Source organism: Colius striatus, chromosome Z, assembly GCF_028858725.1.
Source record: "Colius striatus isolate bColStr4 chromosome Z, bColStr4.1.hap1, whole genome shotgun sequence".
Taxonomy (NCBI): Eukaryota; Metazoa; Chordata; class Aves; order Coliiformes; family Coliidae; genus Colius; species Colius striatus.
Window position 1 is genome coordinate 84,358,321 of NC_084790.1, and position 20,185 is coordinate 84,378,505.

The 20,185-nt window shown below is 43.0% G+C and overlaps 1 protein-coding gene across 1 annotated transcript in view; it reads right to left on the reverse strand.

The window, feature by feature from the left end:
* Positions 1-556: 556 nt before the first annotated feature.
* SKOR2 (SKI family transcriptional corepressor 2) overlaps positions 557-20,185 on the reverse strand; it is a 25,448-nt gene continuing 5,819 nt past the window's right edge. Inside the window, exons 4-7 of the mRNA XM_062019067.1 lie at positions 15,069-15,134; positions 14,576-14,674; positions 9,292-9,359; positions 557-619 (exon numbers count right to left, since the gene is read on the reverse strand). Coding sequence (XP_061875051.1) covers positions 557-619; positions 9,292-9,359; positions 14,576-14,674; positions 15,069-15,134 — 296 coding nt within the window. The remainder of the gene's footprint in view (positions 620-9,291; positions 9,360-14,575; positions 14,675-15,068; positions 15,135-20,185) is intronic.

Consider the following 20,185-nt stretch of genomic DNA (forward strand, 5'->3'; position numbering starts at 1 on the left):
GGACTCTCCTGGCCCACTGATGACAGAGCTGGCATTTCTTCTAACTGAAGGCTTCTAAAAACACTCCTCAAAAATGCAGCACTGGGTTTAGCAAGATACCATACATGGGCACTGGGGTAACTGTCACCTGCAGGAGACTGAACTGCAGAAGACAGTGTCAATGTAGTTCTATAAAGCTCCCAAACTGCTCTTTCCTAGGGCTGCAAAAGCTCTGTTATGGGAAGAAAACCTCATACCCACCTGCCCACGTGTGAACTTTTACCACATTACGAATGCCAAGGCATTTCCCTCCTCCCACTGAAGGCACATGACTTTCCAGTGCCAAAGTGCTCAGGTTCAACCCTCAACACTACGTCCTGCACCAGGGAAGCCTCATAATTTGTGTGTCATGTCAGTTATGAGCTTTAGACCGTAGCACACCACCCCCACACACAAGGGTTTTACACCAGAATCGGTGACATCAAGCAACAGAACGATCCTCTTACTGCCTGCAATAGCTGCAAAGACTAACAATACAGATAGGTTGGGTAAAGTCTCTCCTTTCACAAGCTCACCTTTAGCTTTTGCTGAGGTGTGCACCGAGCTTTTCTTTCCTGATCAAGCTTGCTGCATAGGGAATCTGCAATGACACAGAAACAAAGCCAGGGTTTGGCAAATGAGACATCCAGGCTGGAATCCCTGCACATGAAGGGTTTTGTTTGCCTCTCTGTATCATTTGAGGGGGAAAAAAGGAATGCCTTTTAAATCAAAGGATTTAACTCTTTACAAAACTGCAAGAATGTTGAAGCAGAAATAAACTGAGAAATGGTGCAAATTAAATCAACACACAGATCTTAAAACCCAACATAAAACACATCTCCTGATATTTTGTTTATTACTGACAAAAAGAAAAGCCACCAGCCATTCTGCCACCTGTGAGGAGACAAAAATCAGCCGTCTGTAACACAGCAGGCAACACGCACTGGTCGCTGTGCAGCTGAAATGCAGCAGGTTGGGAGCATGAGGCCTCCTATATTTATATCACCGTAATTAGGAAGTTCCTAATAGTTCTCTCTGACTCTCACCAATCTGAGGGAAGCCACTGAAGTGGAACAAATAATTAAAGAAAAACAGAACATGGGCATATTAGAGAACATAGTTATATTTAGAAACAAAGAGGGATGATGTGCTTGCTGGCTACTGGGAATACAGTACCGGGCTGCTCTCTTTCAGTGATGGGCCTTTAGGATGCAACAAAACTAAATTGCTCTGAGGTTTCTCCATAGCTGGGAATACAAGTGACTACAAACCCACTATTCTTTCATGCTGCCTTTTGGAAGGATTGTTGGAGGAATTCAGGTGGGAGTCGGGAGAATGTGTGTCCCTAAGCACCTAGGTGCTGTGCACACTTGAGGTGACCTGCTTGTGCTGTCAGGCACTCCGGAATATATTCACAAATCATGCTGAATATGTGGCTGCCAGTTGACAAGTGGGCTGGGGTGAAATCAGGAGCAAGGCCTTAAGCTGCACAAACGGCAAAAGAAAGAGACAGGGGAATGCACAGAGTTCAAGCAACCTGCCCCACACACCTAATTAAATACTAGAGGCATCTGAATTTGTAGCCACATCCACTGGCTGTTTACCTAATGTGCACTCCTTTACCACCCTGGTTTGAGTTTAATCACATTATGCCCGCAGCGTGCGAGGATGTTTGTGTAAACTGTGCCCAGCATGTCTCTGGGCTGGTGTAAAGGGCAGTTTGTGCAATGACATCGAGAGATGTATCCACCCCTGCCTACCTTGGTAAAGAGGAGCACAGAGAAGGCTCAGGTGAGAGGAAAGAAAGGGGCATCTGCAGCCCAGGAAAGCCAACCCTTTCATCTCTTGGGAAAGGAGGTCAATCTGATTGAAAGCAGCAGCACTAGGAAGCATTGGTGTCTGCAAAGATGGATGAAGAAAGGCCGAAGCCCTTCATGGGGGCACGTTGCTTCCCCCACTACACAGCCCTGAGAAAAGGGCAATGAGTGCACATAAACTCAGAGGCCCATGACCTGAAAAGACCCAGGATCCAGGTGTTTTGTCTGACTACTTGTAACCCCCTCCCCACCTTAACAGAAGCTAGAAGCTACCAGGAAGCCTGCTACTAGATTCCTCCCAAAAGAACCAGAGCGCTCCCCTCCACCAGGTCCTTGGACAGCACAAGCTGGAAAAGCTCCTCTCCAAACTGCAGCAGAGAGGAATACACACAGAAACGTTTCAGCTGACCACCCGTTTTCTCAGGTTAGATTCCTGAGAGCCCACAGACAAACTGCCTGAAGAAGTTTGGCTGAGAACCTGTGATGCTTCGCCAGCTGCTTCCTCCCTCTCTCCCACTCACAACGGACAACAGGCAAGATGGGCTCTTGTGGCCGCCAGTTATATAGGGCATCTCCCAAGCTGCACTGACCTAGATAATAGCACGGGGTACATTCTGTAAGAAATTAACTGTTCCTAATCCACTTCTCTGCTATATTTGGCACATCAGCATCTTTTCCACGTGTGTTGGTTTATCCATCCTCATGGTAATAAATGGAACTGGGAGAGGTATTTCAATAGGGAAATTACTATTTTGAGTTAAAATAAATCAACTGCAATGTCACCTTCTATTTTTGACATCGGAAGAGCATTTGGTATCTCCGGTGCTGAGGTGGAATAGTATTTAGGCCTCTTTGTGACTAAATACCGTCCCTGTTTGTTCACTCATGATGACTTCTGGGGTCATGATGGGGTTGTAACCCAGGTGGGCATGAAGATGCAACACATGGCCTTTAGCTAAGAGTGTACATCCCTGCCAGCAGTTACGGAAATGGAGAGAGTTTAGTTTTAAGTAGAAAGCCATCAGCTTCTTATGACTAAGTCCACATTCATAGGAAATACACCACAATGGGAGCAGATCTGTAGGAGGAAGAGCCAGTGTTCATACTGCATTTCCCTTGTTTTTATTTCCTTCAGGCTAGCTCTAGTCTGGCCCTGGGTACTGATGACCCATTAAGAGCCCGGGCACACTCCTAAATGCATTCCTGGAGCACATCCTTGTTTGCTTCATCTGGAAGGGATCCACTTTGCAAACTCTTGAGTCTGTTCCACAATGTGAATCAACGGGCAGATAAGCAGATAGCACCAGGGATTCACTTCTACAGCACACATCTGATCCCTGCTACACTCAGGCATCAAAGAAGCTTCTACACAACATCCTCTTTTGGAGACTTCACCCATCTCTAGGTGAGGTACACAATAACACATCACCCTGACTCCTTCAGGGGGTAATCTTCAGTAGGTCAAAGCACTATTATCTGACATGTATCTACAGATACTTAGTTAAAAACTTCTCATTTCTAGAGAACACATTTGAGATCTCAGACAGAACACTGCCCAGTCAAGACAGCCCTTCTAAATTAAAGCATGTTTAGGCAGGAAAGCAGACAGATGTGCAGCTGAACTACCCCTGGGAAACTACAGTCGCTGCACTCATGTTGCTTCTGGAGAGAGTGATGAGTGGGATTAAGCAGAAGATAAAGCATCCACTTTAACAGCTGAAGGAGGAATCCAAGTGCCAATGGGATGCCACAGAGAATGAATCTCCACTGCTGCCCTGTGTGGGCTGAGCTCAAGGACTCTTCTCTCCTGGGTGGGCAGTGGCAGATGCGCAGTGCAAGGTACCAGCCTGCACAGGGTGCAGAGCAACAGAGAGGCACAGCTGGAGTACAGAGCCTCTTTCCAGTGTATTTTTATGTCTTGGACCACAGCAGTACCATAGAAAAAAAAAAGATTTTGCACACAGGCAATGGATGAGGCTGGCTTGTACACACGAACCCATTTTCAATCAGAACCTCTGCAGATTCTAAAGGGAAGGAAATTTTTACTCCTGTTTATAATAGTCAGTAATTCTGCCTACAATACTCTCCCTTTATTTACCATTTGAATTTACTGCAGGCACAGCTCCATCCTGTTTACCCAAGGCATACACAGAATCACAGAATGTTAAGGGTTGGAAGAGACCTTTAGAGATCATCCAGTCCAACTCCCCCGCAGAAGCAGGTCCCATAGCTTGCACAGGAACATGTCCAGGCAGGTCTTGAAGATCTCCAGAGGAGACTCCACAACCTGAACTCCATACCCAGATGCATTATCAGGATACAAGTCTCACTCATCCATCTTAAAAAAAGCAGACAGCGGCAAACAAAGTTCTGCTGAAAGCAGTATTTGCCAGCTCACTTTTCTGTGAGCAGCCAGGGATGTGCATGACACCTTCAGCACCAAAAGGACTCATGCCTAATTTCTACCACCGTACCTGGAGAGGAACTCCATCAAAAATCAAATTAAGGTAACAGAACATATAGACACAGACCTGCAGTATCATCCCAAATGTAGAGAGGAAATGAATGAGAAAAAAAAATACAAACATCTCTCTCTCTTTTAGGGGACAGGGCAAGGTAATGAAATCTGTCTTGAAGTCTGCAAGACAAAGTAAACAGAGAGCTCCAGAAATGCTGTTTTACCTATTATTCTCTGGGTGTCAGTGGACAAGCACTTCAGCACAAGACGCAGCTCAAGAAATCCAAGAGCCATTCTCCTGAACCAGTGTTTGCCTCTAACATTCTTGTCAAGGTCAATCAATCTAGATGGATCACTTTAAGCAGAGCACTAAACCAGAAATTTCAATACAGCACTGCTACTTCCTATTTCCACTTCTGGAATATGGAGTGACAGGCTTGCAGCCACCAAGGTCTCTGCACAGAAAAATGCAGATGTTCCTTGTTTGTGTAACAAGTACATTAGTTGTACAAGGCACCTACTTTCCATGTACAACCTAAAATAAGAACTGAACCTGCTGGTGCTTGTCTTAATTACAGGAGGACCCAGAGGAACGTGATCTCATACTTATGAAGCTCTACCAGCATTACCATGTGGTAGATTTTTTTTCTTCTTTTAAGCACTCCTTGTGAATCTTTAAAGATCAAGGTGAAAGATGACACAGAGGTAGAAATGAATTTTGCAGGCAGATAGTTCCTGATTTATTTTCTTTCCTGCCTCTGTCAAAGCAGCACCGAGAGTAGAAGGCTGTCAGACATCAGAAGAGTTCCATCTGGATCCCAGTTCTGAGCTCTGAATGTTACTACCAGGCTAGTGAGGAGGAATTCAGCTCATGGGCGTATAAATAAATACCTCCCCCATCCCCCAGACGAAACCAAATCAACATTTTCCACTTGAGTTGGAAAACTCAAGGGTCTGAGACATTTCTAACTTGTCTCAAAGCTCTGTTGCCTTTTACCCTTACAGAAAATTGGTGGGATTGATCACTACCTGATCTGAGTTATCTAAACCACAACGGCAGTGGCAAGCTTTTCGTGATGGAAAGGTTACAGCTGAGGTCAGTGTTTCCTAGAAACTCAACAACTACTTGTAAAGGACCCCGAAAGGAAGTTAAGAAAATCTAGCCTGTTCACGGGAGGCTTAAATTTGCTGCTCTGTGCTCTACTTCTCTGTGCCAGTGTTTTACAGTAGTACACAAAACCACAAAAGGATAAAAATCATCATGCTGGGAATTCTGCTTCTTGTCTTTTTCTCCCCCCAGGCAGCTAGGAAGCAAGTTCGTGCTTTTTAAATTTGATCCACTAACACAGTTGCTCAGTAGAAGACAGTATCAGACAGACACAGCATCCCAAGCAGGAGCTGACTTGGTGCTTTCAGGCTGGCTGAGCTCTCCTGACAGATGAATTCTGGTCACAGTGGACAGAAACCCACAATGCTAAAGGTAGCTTAGCTCTTCTGGGGCTGTACCACCAAGTGGCATCTTAGAATTTACCCTGACCCGTTGGGCAGCGATTTCTTCTCAGCGACCCTTTCTGTACAGCTCAGCAACAGAAGATGGATGACCTATGCCTGAACCCATATGTAAAATCCATATTTTACTTATGATCCCTGAGTACACATCATTTGGGAGAACAGCACTTTGAAAGAGGAAGTGAAAAATGCCTGCAGTGATTTAAGATGCATTTTCTTGTAAAGTCTGACAATGGGTTGCTTCCTGGCACTTGTCCTGAGCGTGGCACAAACCGGTTGTGATAATTCCCGGCTGCAGACACTCTGACCAACTCCTTTCTCAACAGAAATAGCTGATGGCTGCACAACGTCTCCCTGCTCCAGCCACCTGCCAAGCCAGGTTCTGTCCACACGCCAACATCCACCGCGGAACACGGGACACAAGAGGATCCGTACGACCTGAGCCTTCCTCCCGGCTTTTAGGAAGACATAACATCATTCCGGTTTTTGCAAGTCCGGAGCGGACAGGGCATTAAAATAACCCGTCATTGATCACACACGGCTTTATGGGGCGCTGAGCGAAGGCGCTGCGGTGCAGTGAGGGCCGGGGGGCGGCAGAGGGCAGCGGAGCCCGCAGCAGCCGGCCCCGCGCAGCCCCGTCCCGCACCGCCGCTCCGCACCGGCACCCGCGCCCGCGACCAAACAGCGTTCCCGCCGGCGTGCAGCACCGGCCGGGCACGGGCCGTTACCTTCCAGCACTCCTTTCCCTCTAATAGTCAGATTACACCGGGCATTCGCGGTAGAAAGTTTCGTACCGCTATATTTGGTTAATTACTTCTCACTTGACCTCGGCTTCTTGTATTCTGGACGTCTCCGACTTGTCACGCACTGCATGGCAGTTTATTTTGAAAGCCTGCAGCTTGAAGAACTCCAGCTCAGGGCAAGTAAAACCTGCCTCTGCTATCCTACAAGATATCCTCTGCTATTCTACGAGAGATGCCCTTCATCCTCCTGCACAAGTCATAGAATCACAGCATCGTTTTGGTTGGAAAAGACCTTTAAGATCAAGTCCAACCACCCATCTCACACTGCCAAACCCACCACTAACCCATGGAAGGACTCATTTAAGTTGTACAATCCTTCAGCAGTGAGAAGAGCCAAAAGAAACTGAATTCTGTGTATATACATTGCTTGTAAAATTAAAATTAAAGTGATTAAGCCAAGTTTATGTAGCTAGTTACACCAGTACACTGAATTTAATACTACAAAGGTATATACCTATGGAGTTGTGAGTAAAATTAAGGTTCAAGTGTGCAATACACATTTCTGCTTTTCTCTTTGCACTTCTATGCTGGATGTGGGCAGCTCTGTGAAAGCAATATTACAGAATTCCAGGCACATACAAAAAGAAGACAACTTGCCCCTGGTGAAAACAAAACAACAAACAAACAAAAAATCAAAGGTAACCATGTTTTTTTGTGTGTATTCTGCACCAAAGGCTTTAATTCAGTCATGCCATAAGAAAGCCAAAGGAGTTCTATCATTAGCACATTCAGCTCATGAATCTTAATTCTATATATAACCATCCAAGATACACTTGCACAAATGAATTAAAGCAACTGCAGGGGTTATCACATTGAAAGTGCTGACTCCATTTCAGTTATCCACCAAAATGTCACTAAGATTTCTGCACCCATCTTAAACACACACACTGGTTATTTGCAGCAGTCTCTCAGTTCCTCAAGTGCAAATGCCCTTTTATCGGTCTCGCTTACACACAACCTGCCTCGGTGACAGCAGGAGGGAGACCCAAAAAGTGAGCAGAAAGTCTTACTGGAGATTTGACAACATTCCTCTTAGTAATAAGTAATCTCAGGCAGCTGCCATGAGCAAAGAGGTCCTGAATTGTTGGTGCAGTACATTAAACGTTGAAACTGCTCCCTGTAAATACATCCAGGCAGCTCTGTTTAATAATTGACTATTAGTCTTTCTGCAGCCTGCATCGGTAAGTGAAAAGGGTGTGAATTACATAATCATATTTCTTGCCCTGCCAAAGAAAAAGCACCACACTGAAGCTTTTGATTTCTCCACTTTCTGTAAATCAGAAAGAACCCAGAGCTGGTTCACAGTGGGTCTGAGATATCCAGCTGCAGAAACAACTTCACAAGTGGGCCACAAAGTCAATGGCAGGGATGATCCATTCACTCCCTAGGAGGGAGAGTTTGTGATCTGTGAGTTCAGCCGATATGAGAAAGGCTGAAATGGACACACAAACTTTGTACTTATGTGTGCTTCACAGCAGGAATCAGACAAGTCACCTGCCTCAAACCTAAAGCAACAAGGGACAACATCCTAATTACTGTCTTCTGTGACAACACAATTCAAAGATCTAGCCAAACTCCTTGCCTGGCACTGGGAGACAGATGGGAACAGAGTGACAACTGGACTCATTGAAGGAAAAGAGTGTACACCAGCAGCAAAAAAATCTCCAAAGATGTTCTGGACTTGAATTTCCTCCATAAACAACCTCATTTCAAGCACCTTCCATCTCTCATTGAAATCTCTGAAGTCAGCAGGAACAGGGAGCAGGAATGTTCAGCAGCTCTAAAAATAAGCCCATTCCTAAATGCCTCTAAACACAGGTGCACCAGTTTGACAGGTCTGGCCTTCAGCTTTATTTTTATGTCCTAACCCATTAATTAGAAAATGACAGTACTAGAAGGCTGGACAATGCCTTCTCTGCAGCAGGGTCTGTGACAAACACAAGGAAGCGTAGATTCTCAAGCACAGGGGTGCTTGCTTCAAAAAAAGCCCCTTGTTGAATAACGTCAGACTGATCACAGAAAATTCACACCCAGCAGTGTCTGAGTAAGGAACAGCTCCACATACTCCACCCTTGGCTTGTAGTGGATTAAGTACGTCAAGTTTTCAAACCAGCAGTTGTATGCATTGACCTAGAATCGCACTAACACACACACACAAAATCCCTCTTGATTGTAAAATAACAAGCAAGAGACCAAACAGCACCGTGTACCCACACTGAACTGTGTATTGGCAACTTGATCCTTTACTGCTGAGTTAAGCACTTCTTCTACTGGCTGAAATTTGACAAAGACACATCCTAAGGTTTATTTGCCAGTGAGAATCTGGTCTTGCACCGATTCCCTGCTGAGGGCTGAGAAGCACCCCTTGGCAACTCACACAAGTCTGAAACACTTAACTGTGTAGGTTTACTGATCCAGCCCTCACGTTTCTCTCTGAAGAAACACCTCTCGGTGCTGAGTCAACACATTTCATTTAGTTGACACGTGAAGACCCATCTGGTTACTGTATGAAAGTAAATCTCCAGGTAATTAGACTCTAAACCAGCTGAGAACTGCATGCTTATGTCTTGCTAAGTAGAAGGTAACACGAGCTCAGCGATAGTGCATCTGTGTGGCCCACAAACGAAAAGTTTAAGGAGTGCTTTTAAAAATGCAACAGTTCAGAATATTTTCAAGGCAAACTTACAATTTGTAGCTGCTGCACCATTTCTTCTCTGTACGCCAGCTCCCGCTTCATCTGATCTTGAAAATTGTCTGTAAGAGGAGGAAAAACAGTAGATGAAGTCACTAAAACAGAGACCACACAGCAGAATTCATATCAGTAATATTAAATCAAACCTGGCCACCACTGAGGGACTACTAAGCAACTATTAAACCTTTAAAACACCTAAAATGCATAACAAACTTCTTCTCTAGCAAGGGACACTTTACAAAAACAGGAAAACTTTGGAAAAATCAGGTTGAGGTACTTCCCCGATCAGCAAATTCTGCTGGCTGGCTTCCTGTCACTTGCATTCGTTCGCACATCGATTTTCTCAAGGGGACAGACTCTGCTGTCATTAGTCAAACTTCTGCCAACACTGAAGAGAAGAACAAAAACTGCTCTGCTTTGGCATAAATCTGTTGACATCAATAGGGATGTCCAGTAAGTGAGAACAGAAAGTGTTCAAGGATGCAGGGTTTGATTTGTAGTTTGTAACGCAGTGCTGATGGCTTTGAACAAAACTCGGATGAAAACTTCATGAGCAGTGATGTGGAACTCGTAAGGGAAAAAGTCTTTGAAAGACAGATGCAGGACAGCCAGGTAACAGCACAGCCCAGCCTTCCTGCTCCAGTAGCTCCTCCTTCCTTTATTTTCCAACCATTTCAGGCTAAACCTTATTTGGTAGACGATGAACTGCTGGTCTGTGTTCCATAACATGGCTATTGAAGGGTGGGAAAAGGACAGAAAAATATAAACACAACCATGGCCAAGAAACAAAGAGCTTGGAGAGCTGCCACATGATAGAGGCCCAGGTTTAATGATAGACTGTTAAACGGAAGAGGAAAGAAAACCCATTCCATTCAGTATCATTTTGAGCTGGTAAACAAGCCTGTCCTGGCCCATGGGAGCAGCAAGGTGAACAAGAACTGAACATAGCATGGAGCACCTCGGCACACAGCACTCTCACACAGGAGAGGGCTTGGAGAAGGGCATCATAAGGCCAAGGCATCTAGAAAGGTTCATCTACAACTAATAATTAGAAAACTTAAATAGTCATACTGGTAGCTGGACCCAGGACTCAATAAGCTTGGATTCAACACTTGGTCTGTTTGTGTGTGTGTTCATGTCTCCTTTCACTACCATTAAAGCAGGAATACTTGCACTGCTTTGACTGCCATATGTGTTGGGAGGATTAACGGGTCAAATGACTGTGGCATACTTTGACAGCACAGTACTGGGAGTTAGAAACGTCTAAATTGCAACAGAAAGATTGGAACCCAGGTGAGAGTGGGAGGCTCCTACTAATACTCTGTGTGCTGCTGCAGTGCTGGGAGCTCACCTGCTCCCAGACCAGCCATGCAGCCTCACCACAGCTTCTCAGCCTCAAAAGCAGGAAGGCAGCGAGCAGCTGTGGCATGATACAGTGGAGAAGAGGGATGTACTTCACTCACGGGGAAAGAGGATGTGTGCCCAGTTAAGTATGGGTGCAGGAGGAGGCTGGAAAGGGGCAGAGCTCTGTCCTCCTCTCTCACACACAAGAATTTTGCCCTCTCTGAACAGTGAGTGAAAACTGTTGTTGAAAAGACAAGGAGGCACTTTAGGATAACAAGAAAATAGCAAAAGAACCAGAGAAAGAATTAGAAAAAATGTCAGTCTGAAAGCATCAGCCCCTTAAAAAACCATCCAGTGTAAAAAGGTGACTGTCTCCTGCCCTGGTCACTAACAGCTGATAGATCTGTGCTAGCTACTATTAAGGTTCTCCAGTTTCACTCCGAGTAAGCTACATGAGGAAATTTTCCTTCTCAACACTTTCCTCCTGACTGCCTCTTCACAGGCTCATCACCTCTCAGAACAAACAGCTCAGATGTCTTGCCCAGCCCTGCACTGCAAATGTCCAAGCTCACAGTGGAAACGTTGCTGCTGATGGCAAGGAGAGTGGTGGGGTTTTTTTTCCAGCAGCATTTATCCGAGTCTGAATTCTTACAGACAAAGCCATGAGTAATACCCAGGAGAAAAGATATGAATATTTAAATAGTTTTCTTAGCAGAAAATTAAATACTTTAACTATCCAGACTACGTCTCCACCATTTTATTACCACACTGTTAAATGCAGATGGACAAAACGTGTGCCAGTCAACACCAAAGGTACAAGCCAGTGGAAGATTCTGTGAGAACACTCTGTCACCAGGCACAGGTGACCCTGTTTCTACCAAGACAGTAAATTCTTTGATTTTAGTCAAGTTTTCTGATATTTTAAAATGATTTTCTTCATGTGATGTCCATGTTGAGAGACCTCACAGGCAAAGCAGAACCTCATCTGCAGCTTTCAAGTACAACAGCAACGTGGAAAAGCTGCCAACAGCAGAAAACAAGGTCTGCTGTTTTATAAATTGTCACAGGCCACATTTCAAGCAGGTACAAGAAGTCACAGCAGTGTAGCACTGCTAAATGAGCTTGCAAATGAGATCACTTCTCACTTAACAGTGATTTCCATGAGGAGAGCATGGAAACCAAACACCATTTAAGCACAAGACTGCATAGCACTGCCATGGGTAGTGGTTTGAAGCTGTTAATGAATATTAGCACTGCAAACGTGCTCAGTTCCAGATGCAAGACTCTCCAAAAGAAAGTGACTTTTGAGTTAGCTCCAGGTAACCAGACAGGAACGTTTTCTAGAGATATGGCATTACCTTCCACATCTCACAATGTTGCCTCTCTGCTGAAGCAGGGATGAATTTTCTCCTTCTTTAAAAAAAGTTGGAAAGCCAATAGCTTCTTATGTATCCCCAGACAGTGGAAAGCACAAGCAGAATCACCACTTGTGAGACTCAGAATTACCCTGGCAGTGTGCTCCTGTCCCCACCAGCTTTAGGGATGGGGCAGATATTCAGACCCTACTCAGCCTGATGCTGCAGCGAGACAGACTGGGACATAAAGCCCATTACCTGCCTGCTCTTCCCTCCATCCTACAGCCTCCAGTGTCTCCAAGCCATGACAAGTTAATCAATATCATTTTAATTTTAGCCCCACTTTCTTTTAGCTGGATCTCTGAAAGCCTCTCTCCTTAGCTTCCCCCTATGCAACACCACCACAAGCTGTTAGTAACTTGGGAAATCCGGCAAAACAAATAGTTCCTAATAACTGACCTAAACCAGTAGTAATCCCGTGCTGCAGTGAGAGCCTGCAACAGGCCCCATCCCTTTTGCTGGAACAAATACTGCTTCAGAGGACAAACCACCTTGGATTTTACACGTATTTGTTTAACAAAGACCCTCCTTCTTGTTTTATTACACACGGAGGAGGGGTGTTTTTTTGGTAAATCTAAATCTGTAAATAGGTTTTACGGTCACTGATATATATTGTTTACAGCACATTATCTGTTTTCTATTTTAATCCTGTAGAAAATTGACCACTACTTTGTGGTACACTGAAACCACATATTTTTCAAGCCAGCCTACACAGTCGCCACTTCCTTGGTCGGCCTTATGTGTTCTTTTCTTTTATTTGAATTGTATTTCATGTGGTTTAATTGCAGTGTTTATTTACATGGCAATGACAGAGCATTCATTTTACTGTAGGAGAACAGAAGGATAAATAAGTGACCCGGATGGCAAAACTCCAAGATTCCATTTCACCAATACCACACACCAGTGTTTTGATCTACACAGATTATCTGAAAATTACTTCACTCCCAAACCCAAGTAATGACTGAATTTATACTGAAGGATGAGGTTATCCTCCCTTCATTAATATCTGTATCACCTCAGGCAGCTCTTCTCCTTTATTTATGAAGCTGTCTACATCTTTCAATATTTGGGCTAAAGATGGAGCCATTCCCGGAGTCCTCACACTTCCCTGAACTTGCCCTATCTGATGCTACAGAAAGGGGATCATAAGAGAAAAAAAATAATGCTGTCTTGTGTTCTCACCTTTTCCTGTGATTCAGAGAAGTGCGGCACTCGTTAGCTTGTGGCAGTGGGTTTTGGTTCAGTTGCTTACCTTGTGGGTACTGGCAATACTGTTTTTTGTCCCTGCAGGTTTTTTTTTTTCATGAAAGAATTCAGAAGACTGACAACACTGAGAATTTCTGAACTCTTCAAGACCCAACACGAAGGCATTTCGTGATGAGTACTGCTCAGATATTTCAGTCATCCAAGAGTTAAGAGAAGTTAGCAAATTGCAGAAGAGCCTGACAATTATTCTGGGAGGGTTTTAGCACATCTGTCTGAGCTCACTGCAAGTGATGTAACTCCACAGTGCTCCATCCATGTACAGACTCACAGGAGAACGAGGACAAAAAGTGAGAAAAAGAACCCACAACACCAATATTAGGGAAATATCGAACGGAGATACCGTCAGACCTCCTTTGGACTTGACAAAGAAGAAAAAGGTGGGTGCAAAGGCACGTTGTCCTTCAGATTGCATTTAATACTGAACTGGGAGTCTATCTGGGCAGGCAGCTGCAGAGCTGTGACAGCCAGGCATGGGGAAGCATGCATGACAGTACTGATCTCAGCTGTGTTACAGACAGGCAGAGAGCAGTGGAGATGCTCTCATTGCTCCAGCTCTGTAACACTACGTTCATTGCACGTTAGAGAGCCTGACTGTGTCCTGATCTAAGTAGGATTTCTCCTGGAAGCATGCTTTCCCCACTGCCACCAGTGTATCTCACAAGGTCTTTTTTCCACACCCTTGTGTGTGCAGTTCAATCTTCTGGCAGCTTCACAAAAAGCCCACTGAACGTCCATTTTGTTTTCTTTTACTTAACACACACCCAGCACCTCTCTCATCAGCTGTGGCGAAAAGGCCGTCTCAAAAAACCCTGGTCTCAAGAGGAAAGATCCTAACACTCTTTCTGCTTCTTAATCACGGGCCAAACCAATTCTCCAGCATCAGCTAGAATCACCTCAACGTGACTAATGAAGTACCTTGTCCTCAAAAGCCTCCAAGAAACAGGTTAAGACCACTGACATCATTGTACCCCAGGAAGCTCCAGACATGTTTCTGTCCACTCACTGTACTCAGTGTTACCAAAACCAGGAAAATATACACCAAAATAGACAGTCAGCTTCAGATTTTTTCCTACAAAAGACCTCCTTGGGCAGCTTGAAAAGCCACAGCAGAACTAAACCATCAGGCCATCAGCCTCAGCAGAACTAAACCAAAGACCTGGCCACACATCTGAGAGTAAATCTCTCCCATTTTAAGAATCTGACACCACCCATCCACCCACCAACAACTCCAAAGCCACAGATATGTGTCTTACTGAAGACTGGGAAAGACGTGTTTCCTTTCAACACCTGGAATTCCTGTTCTAGTCTCCGCCTTAAGTCGATCTGCTCAAACAAAACCTTCTGGAGTTCCTCTAACAAAGAGAAAAGAAAAGTGGTTCTGCTAATCTGTATAAATAATTCTTGAAAGAACGGTTGCAGAGCAATTCATTACTGTAAGACAAAATATTTTAGCAGTTATAAAAAAAAAAGAAAAAGTGTTGCATAGAGCTACAATAGATTTTGTGCAGAAAGCCATGAATATAAATCAATGTAATATATTATTTTAAAGTATTATATTACAGTGTCATGTATTGATTGATATATATGCATTAATCTCAATTATATCCACCCAAAGGTCCATATATTATTCATATGTTACTTGACAAGCTTAAAATATGGTGCAGAACAAAAGTGCCCCCTATTATCCTCATATTCTATTAAAACAAAGAGCAGTTTTACAATGTAAGAGGCCCTTATTTATTTTACCTTTCCCCATGTTTTCTACATCCTTCTTCAGTGAATGAGGTGAATTGGTTTCTTGTGTGTGTTCACCTGAAAAAAAAGCAAAAGGAAAAAGTTACTGATTTACTGTCAGAACTGTATGCACCTGCTGCAGAGAATCTGAAGGGAAAAAAAGAAAAAGAAGGGAAAAAATATACAGAAAGAGTAAGATCGAGGTTTATCTACATACCTCTGTGTGCCTAGCACAAACATTCACATGACTTCTAGCTGCTTCTAGTTTAGTAAAGTTTCTACTTATACCTCGTGCAGACAAGACCTAATGACTCCTTGGTATCTAAGAGACCTCCTCTTGCATGTGGCCTTCCAAATGGATCCCTGCTTTTCCTGTAACCTCTCTTGAAGATGTTTTTGATCAGAGAATGACCAGGAGCAAGCTGAGAAAGGGGCAGAGCCTTCTCTACAGTCTCATCCCCTCTCCTCACAATGGAAAGTCCATACTATGTAGCTGTGCAGGATGGTGTTCCCAAATCCACAGGCAAAATCCCTTTTTTTTTGCAGCAGTAGCAGCTTCTCTGCCTTCATCAGCTCTTTAACTTTTATCGTCTTCTGGAGCTCTACTGCACAAGCTTGTTGTAACCGAATATAATTTACATCCAGCTGAGATAAAATTGACATTACTGGTATTTGCATCCAAAGGACACAAGTCTGAGGTCAACCAATTCAGAGACTTCTGTCTTAGGCTGCTCATGTGAACTTTTAATCATAAAGCAGTAAAGAATTTCCTAGGTATCAGAATGTGGCTATTTCAGGAGAAATGCATGCTACTTCTTTCTACCTTCTTCCTTTACCAGTAAAGTAAGTCTTCACAAGGTGTTAAGCTCACCTAGACGACAGTTAAGTTAGACATGAACCTTCTGACAGAAGGTGTTATTTCCATTTTCCTCCAGGACTGTGAAATTTTCCTCTAATTTCTATGAACAGGCATTTGATACACTAAGCTATGGAAAAAGAAGTTTTTAAAAGAAGAAAATACCACGTTACCACGAGTTAACGGGAGATTTTCCTGTTATTTACAGCTGAAGTAGAAATAAACTCTCAATAATTCAGAAAATATGTGTTAAATAACCAATTATTGAACAAATTTGGACTAATTCTTGGCTTAGTCCAGGCAGTAAATACATCATTAATTCTATGGATGAGTAATCACAGACATATAGGTAAAGCTACTCATGTGGTGATGTATTTGGAAGGAAGAATCACGGAGGAAATACCTTGTTTTGAAAATAAAAAAAACAAAACCAATAACCCCACAGCACTGAATAGGTCACCACACAACAGATAAGACAGCAGCTATTTAAACTCGTAGTGTCACCGTGCATTCGACAGAAGGTCGTCACGAGAAGCTAATTTTAAAGTTGAACTGGAAAGTCTTGGTTTACACGCAGTCAGAAACCTTTATCGATGCTTTCTTATATCCAGTAAACCCTGAAGTCACTGTATATGAAACATACCCAATAGTTACTCATTTTAGCATCTGCTATCTCTTCACTCCTCAAAAAAAACCCAACAAACCCAAACCACTCATTCAGTCATTTACATTTTACACAAGTGATACGTGGTGCCAGCTATTCCATTTAAAAAAAACCCACAACAATCTGTTTACAGATTGTAACATAACACAGTGATTAAAACATGCAAAATATTTTTTTTATGATATTTGGTATCATACAAAGAAAGCCTTTTCCACGGGGAAGTCGTCTTGACGCACTAAAAGTGACAGCAAGCTTTAAAGACACGTCACCTTTTTTGGCACTGGTTTGAGGGGTTTACACCATGTAAAATGTTTTTCTGTTTTTCAGTTAAAGTAATTTCATTTTAAGCAGTATTGTTAATTAAAAATAAGTATTTTTAAAGATAAATCGGGGTACACAAAATCAAAAATAAGGGATTTAAGTTTAGGAGATGTATTTATTGAATTATAAACCCCAGTATGGTTTTTTTTTCCAATCAATTTATTTCATTGAGGAACTCTTTCCTGCACATTTCATGTGTGATTTTGAGAGATAACAGACCCACAGACAGAAGGCAACGGGCTTTTTCAATGAGAAGGAAGAAAAAGGGAAGAGATGAGATCCTAACACAGAGCATGGCGACACATCACTCTTTCGCACTCGCTCGGTTGAGCTTTCAGGGCTGTGTGGTTTGAGGCTGCCGACTCTCTGGGACTGAAAGAACTGCACCAAAATGAAAATAAGGGCATGTAGCATGAAATATAACTTCTCCAGCATCTGCAGCCTCCCTGCTAACCTACCAAAAAGGCTTATTAGAAAATCCCCCATCCTTGCCTTCGAAACGACTAAAGATTGGAGGTATTCAAAAGCAAACCCTGGTATATATGGTTTTAAAGAATAACTATGTTTTTAAACTGCTTTCTGATGTTCAGGGAAAATAAAAGCCTCGACTTCACTATTATTATTTCTGTTGTTGTTGTTAACTGTAATAATAATCAGATGGGTTTCACCTTTTCAGTCCCCCTGAAAATGATAATCAGGAGCCCGCTCTTCTCTGTTTTTCCGTACTTCCCAGAGGCCCCATCATGCGTTGTGCACTGCTCTACCTTAATTGAAAGGGAGGAGGTATTGAATATTTAACCAGCTTCCTTTCTCTTAAATGTTAATTAAAAGCTAAATAGGTGTTTAAAAACAAACAAACAGAAAAATCAGTCTAAGAAAAAATCGCTTCCTCTTCTAATAGCTTCACCATAACTCTCTTGGGCCTTGTCTGCACACAAACTTGTAGCAGCGTTTAAAACAGCAGCGCTGAAAGCTGTGCAGCCCCCTGGTACAGACACCTAGCTTTTCTTTAAGAGGGGCCTATTTCAGTTTACTAAAGAAAAAAATACTTAAAATACCCCACAAAATATAGCTCAACTGGAAAGGCTAAGGGGAAAAGGGGGTGAAGTATTCATAGCCAGTTCGTACTGCCTCAGATAAAGCTTTTGGTACCTCCACTCTGGCCGATTAGCTGAGGTATGCAGACGTTGACACGCTGGAATAAAGTCACTCAGGTTGCATTTTTGAGTTACACAAATGAGTTTCTTATCCTGCAACATAAACCTCCACCCATGGAGGAAAGGAGAATTGGTGTCTGTAGATAGACACACCTTAAATCATTTCATTGGTACTCTGAAAACAAGAGGTCGCGATTTGTACGTTGATACAACCTCAGCTCTTGTGATGCCACCACCTTATTATCTCTACATCTGCTGGAGGAGTTATGATTTACATTTTTAACACAGGAAATGAACAGAAATGTTTCTAAATTTACTCTCTTTGAAATAAAGGCACATTGCCCTCATCATACAAACATAGCCAGGTTACCTCTTGATGCTGTGTCAACTACAGCGATTTCCTGCAATCCTTGCCCTTAAAGCTCTTCAAACAGCAGCTAAAAATTTCCATTCGGGCCCAGACAACTCAGCTATGTCAAAGGGGAACTGATTTGCCCAGTTCAGATCTCCAGGAGACCAGGAATATACTTCAGATCTCCCGACTCTCAGCCCTATGCCTCATCCCCAAGTCATACTTTACCACTCCCACTACATCTGCACTGCCAGACTGCATCAACCAAAATCATCCACTTGCCTGTGTCTCAGCATCATCTGTTATTCTTGTAGAGTACTTAAGCGCTGCAGGGCACGTGGGGTTTGACACCCAGCCCTGCAGCTCACTCCTGCCAGGTAAGCCTTCCCATTATCAAGCCCACAGCATCAATGGTCTACCATAACTTGAGTCTCCACTGGCATTTTGAGCTGGAGATACAAAGCTCTCTTTGTCTGCAGACACAAAGACTGCAGCAGTGGAGGTATCAGTATCTTCTAAGTAAAAACATACCTATATCCACTTAAAAAATATGGGCAGATGTGAACCAGTGAACTTTCAGACCTTCAAAGGCTCCACCTGTATTTGAAATTCATTACTTGCCTCAAGACACGTACAGTTCTTGTGCACGTCCTGAAGAAATCCTGTCCTTACTGACAATATTCATGGATCCTATATATTCATGCCACTTCTGGGATAATAATCAATAGGATAATCAGAACTTAGCAAAATACACTTATTTTAGGAAAACTTGAGAAGCATCTTCTAAGTCCCTTATCTGTACTGGGGCTGATGTGCGTGTCTTACAAAATCTGAAGCTTCATATTTTAATTTGCCCTGAAAATGGTTTAACTTTAAAACAAACCAGGTTGTTGCTTTGTTTTTGTGGGTTTTTTTCCACAGATAAAGCCTAATTGTAACCTCAAAGTTTAAAACACAAACATTCAATTAAAAACCATCAGCAATGAAGTATTAATGCACAGCGGAGAAAACAGTTTCAGGATTTTAAACCAAACATTCCAGAACAGTGACCAACTTAAAAATACGAAAGATTTTATAGCGACAAGAAATCAGTCAGCTTTTGGTCTGAACCTTGTGCATGGATCTGGGAAGTATTTAATTAACTGCATTCTAGAAGCATGACAGCTGGAAAATTTCTAAACTCTTGTTTTGTTTAAAATGGCAGGTAATATCCTCCCCAGATTCCAGAAGAGGAGGCCTTAAATAAACCAACCCAACACACCTGATATTGTGAGACTCGCAAAAACCAAAGAAATTCAACAAGGCTTCACTGTCTTTTAATAATTCCCAGAGAGCCCCTGAGCTCCATCAGAATAACAGCAGAGGAAAAAGATGGGAATAATAAATAAAGACCTGGTCCCACAGTCTGTCTGCATCTTTGTCTGTCATGCAGATCCAAATGATTATACACAATCTTCTCTATTAACATGCAGTGCTGGGTCCCACAGCTGAAACTTCGCCTCCTCTTCCCCCACTTCAGATTCTAACTTTGTTGCTTCTTTCGCAAACACCTCCCATAATAAAATTGCATGTCATTTAATTTGTGGATCCAAGGCTTTACCGCTCACTCCAGTAAAGATGACACGGCCATCCTCTCTGCTGTGTTTAATAAAGACAGAGCCGTTTCCAACCCTCTATGAAGTACTGGAAATCTACAGTAATTGGGACAATATTTGCAGAGTTATTATGGATATATATTTAAGAGTAAATGAAAGAAGAATCTGGCTCACTGTTTCTAGC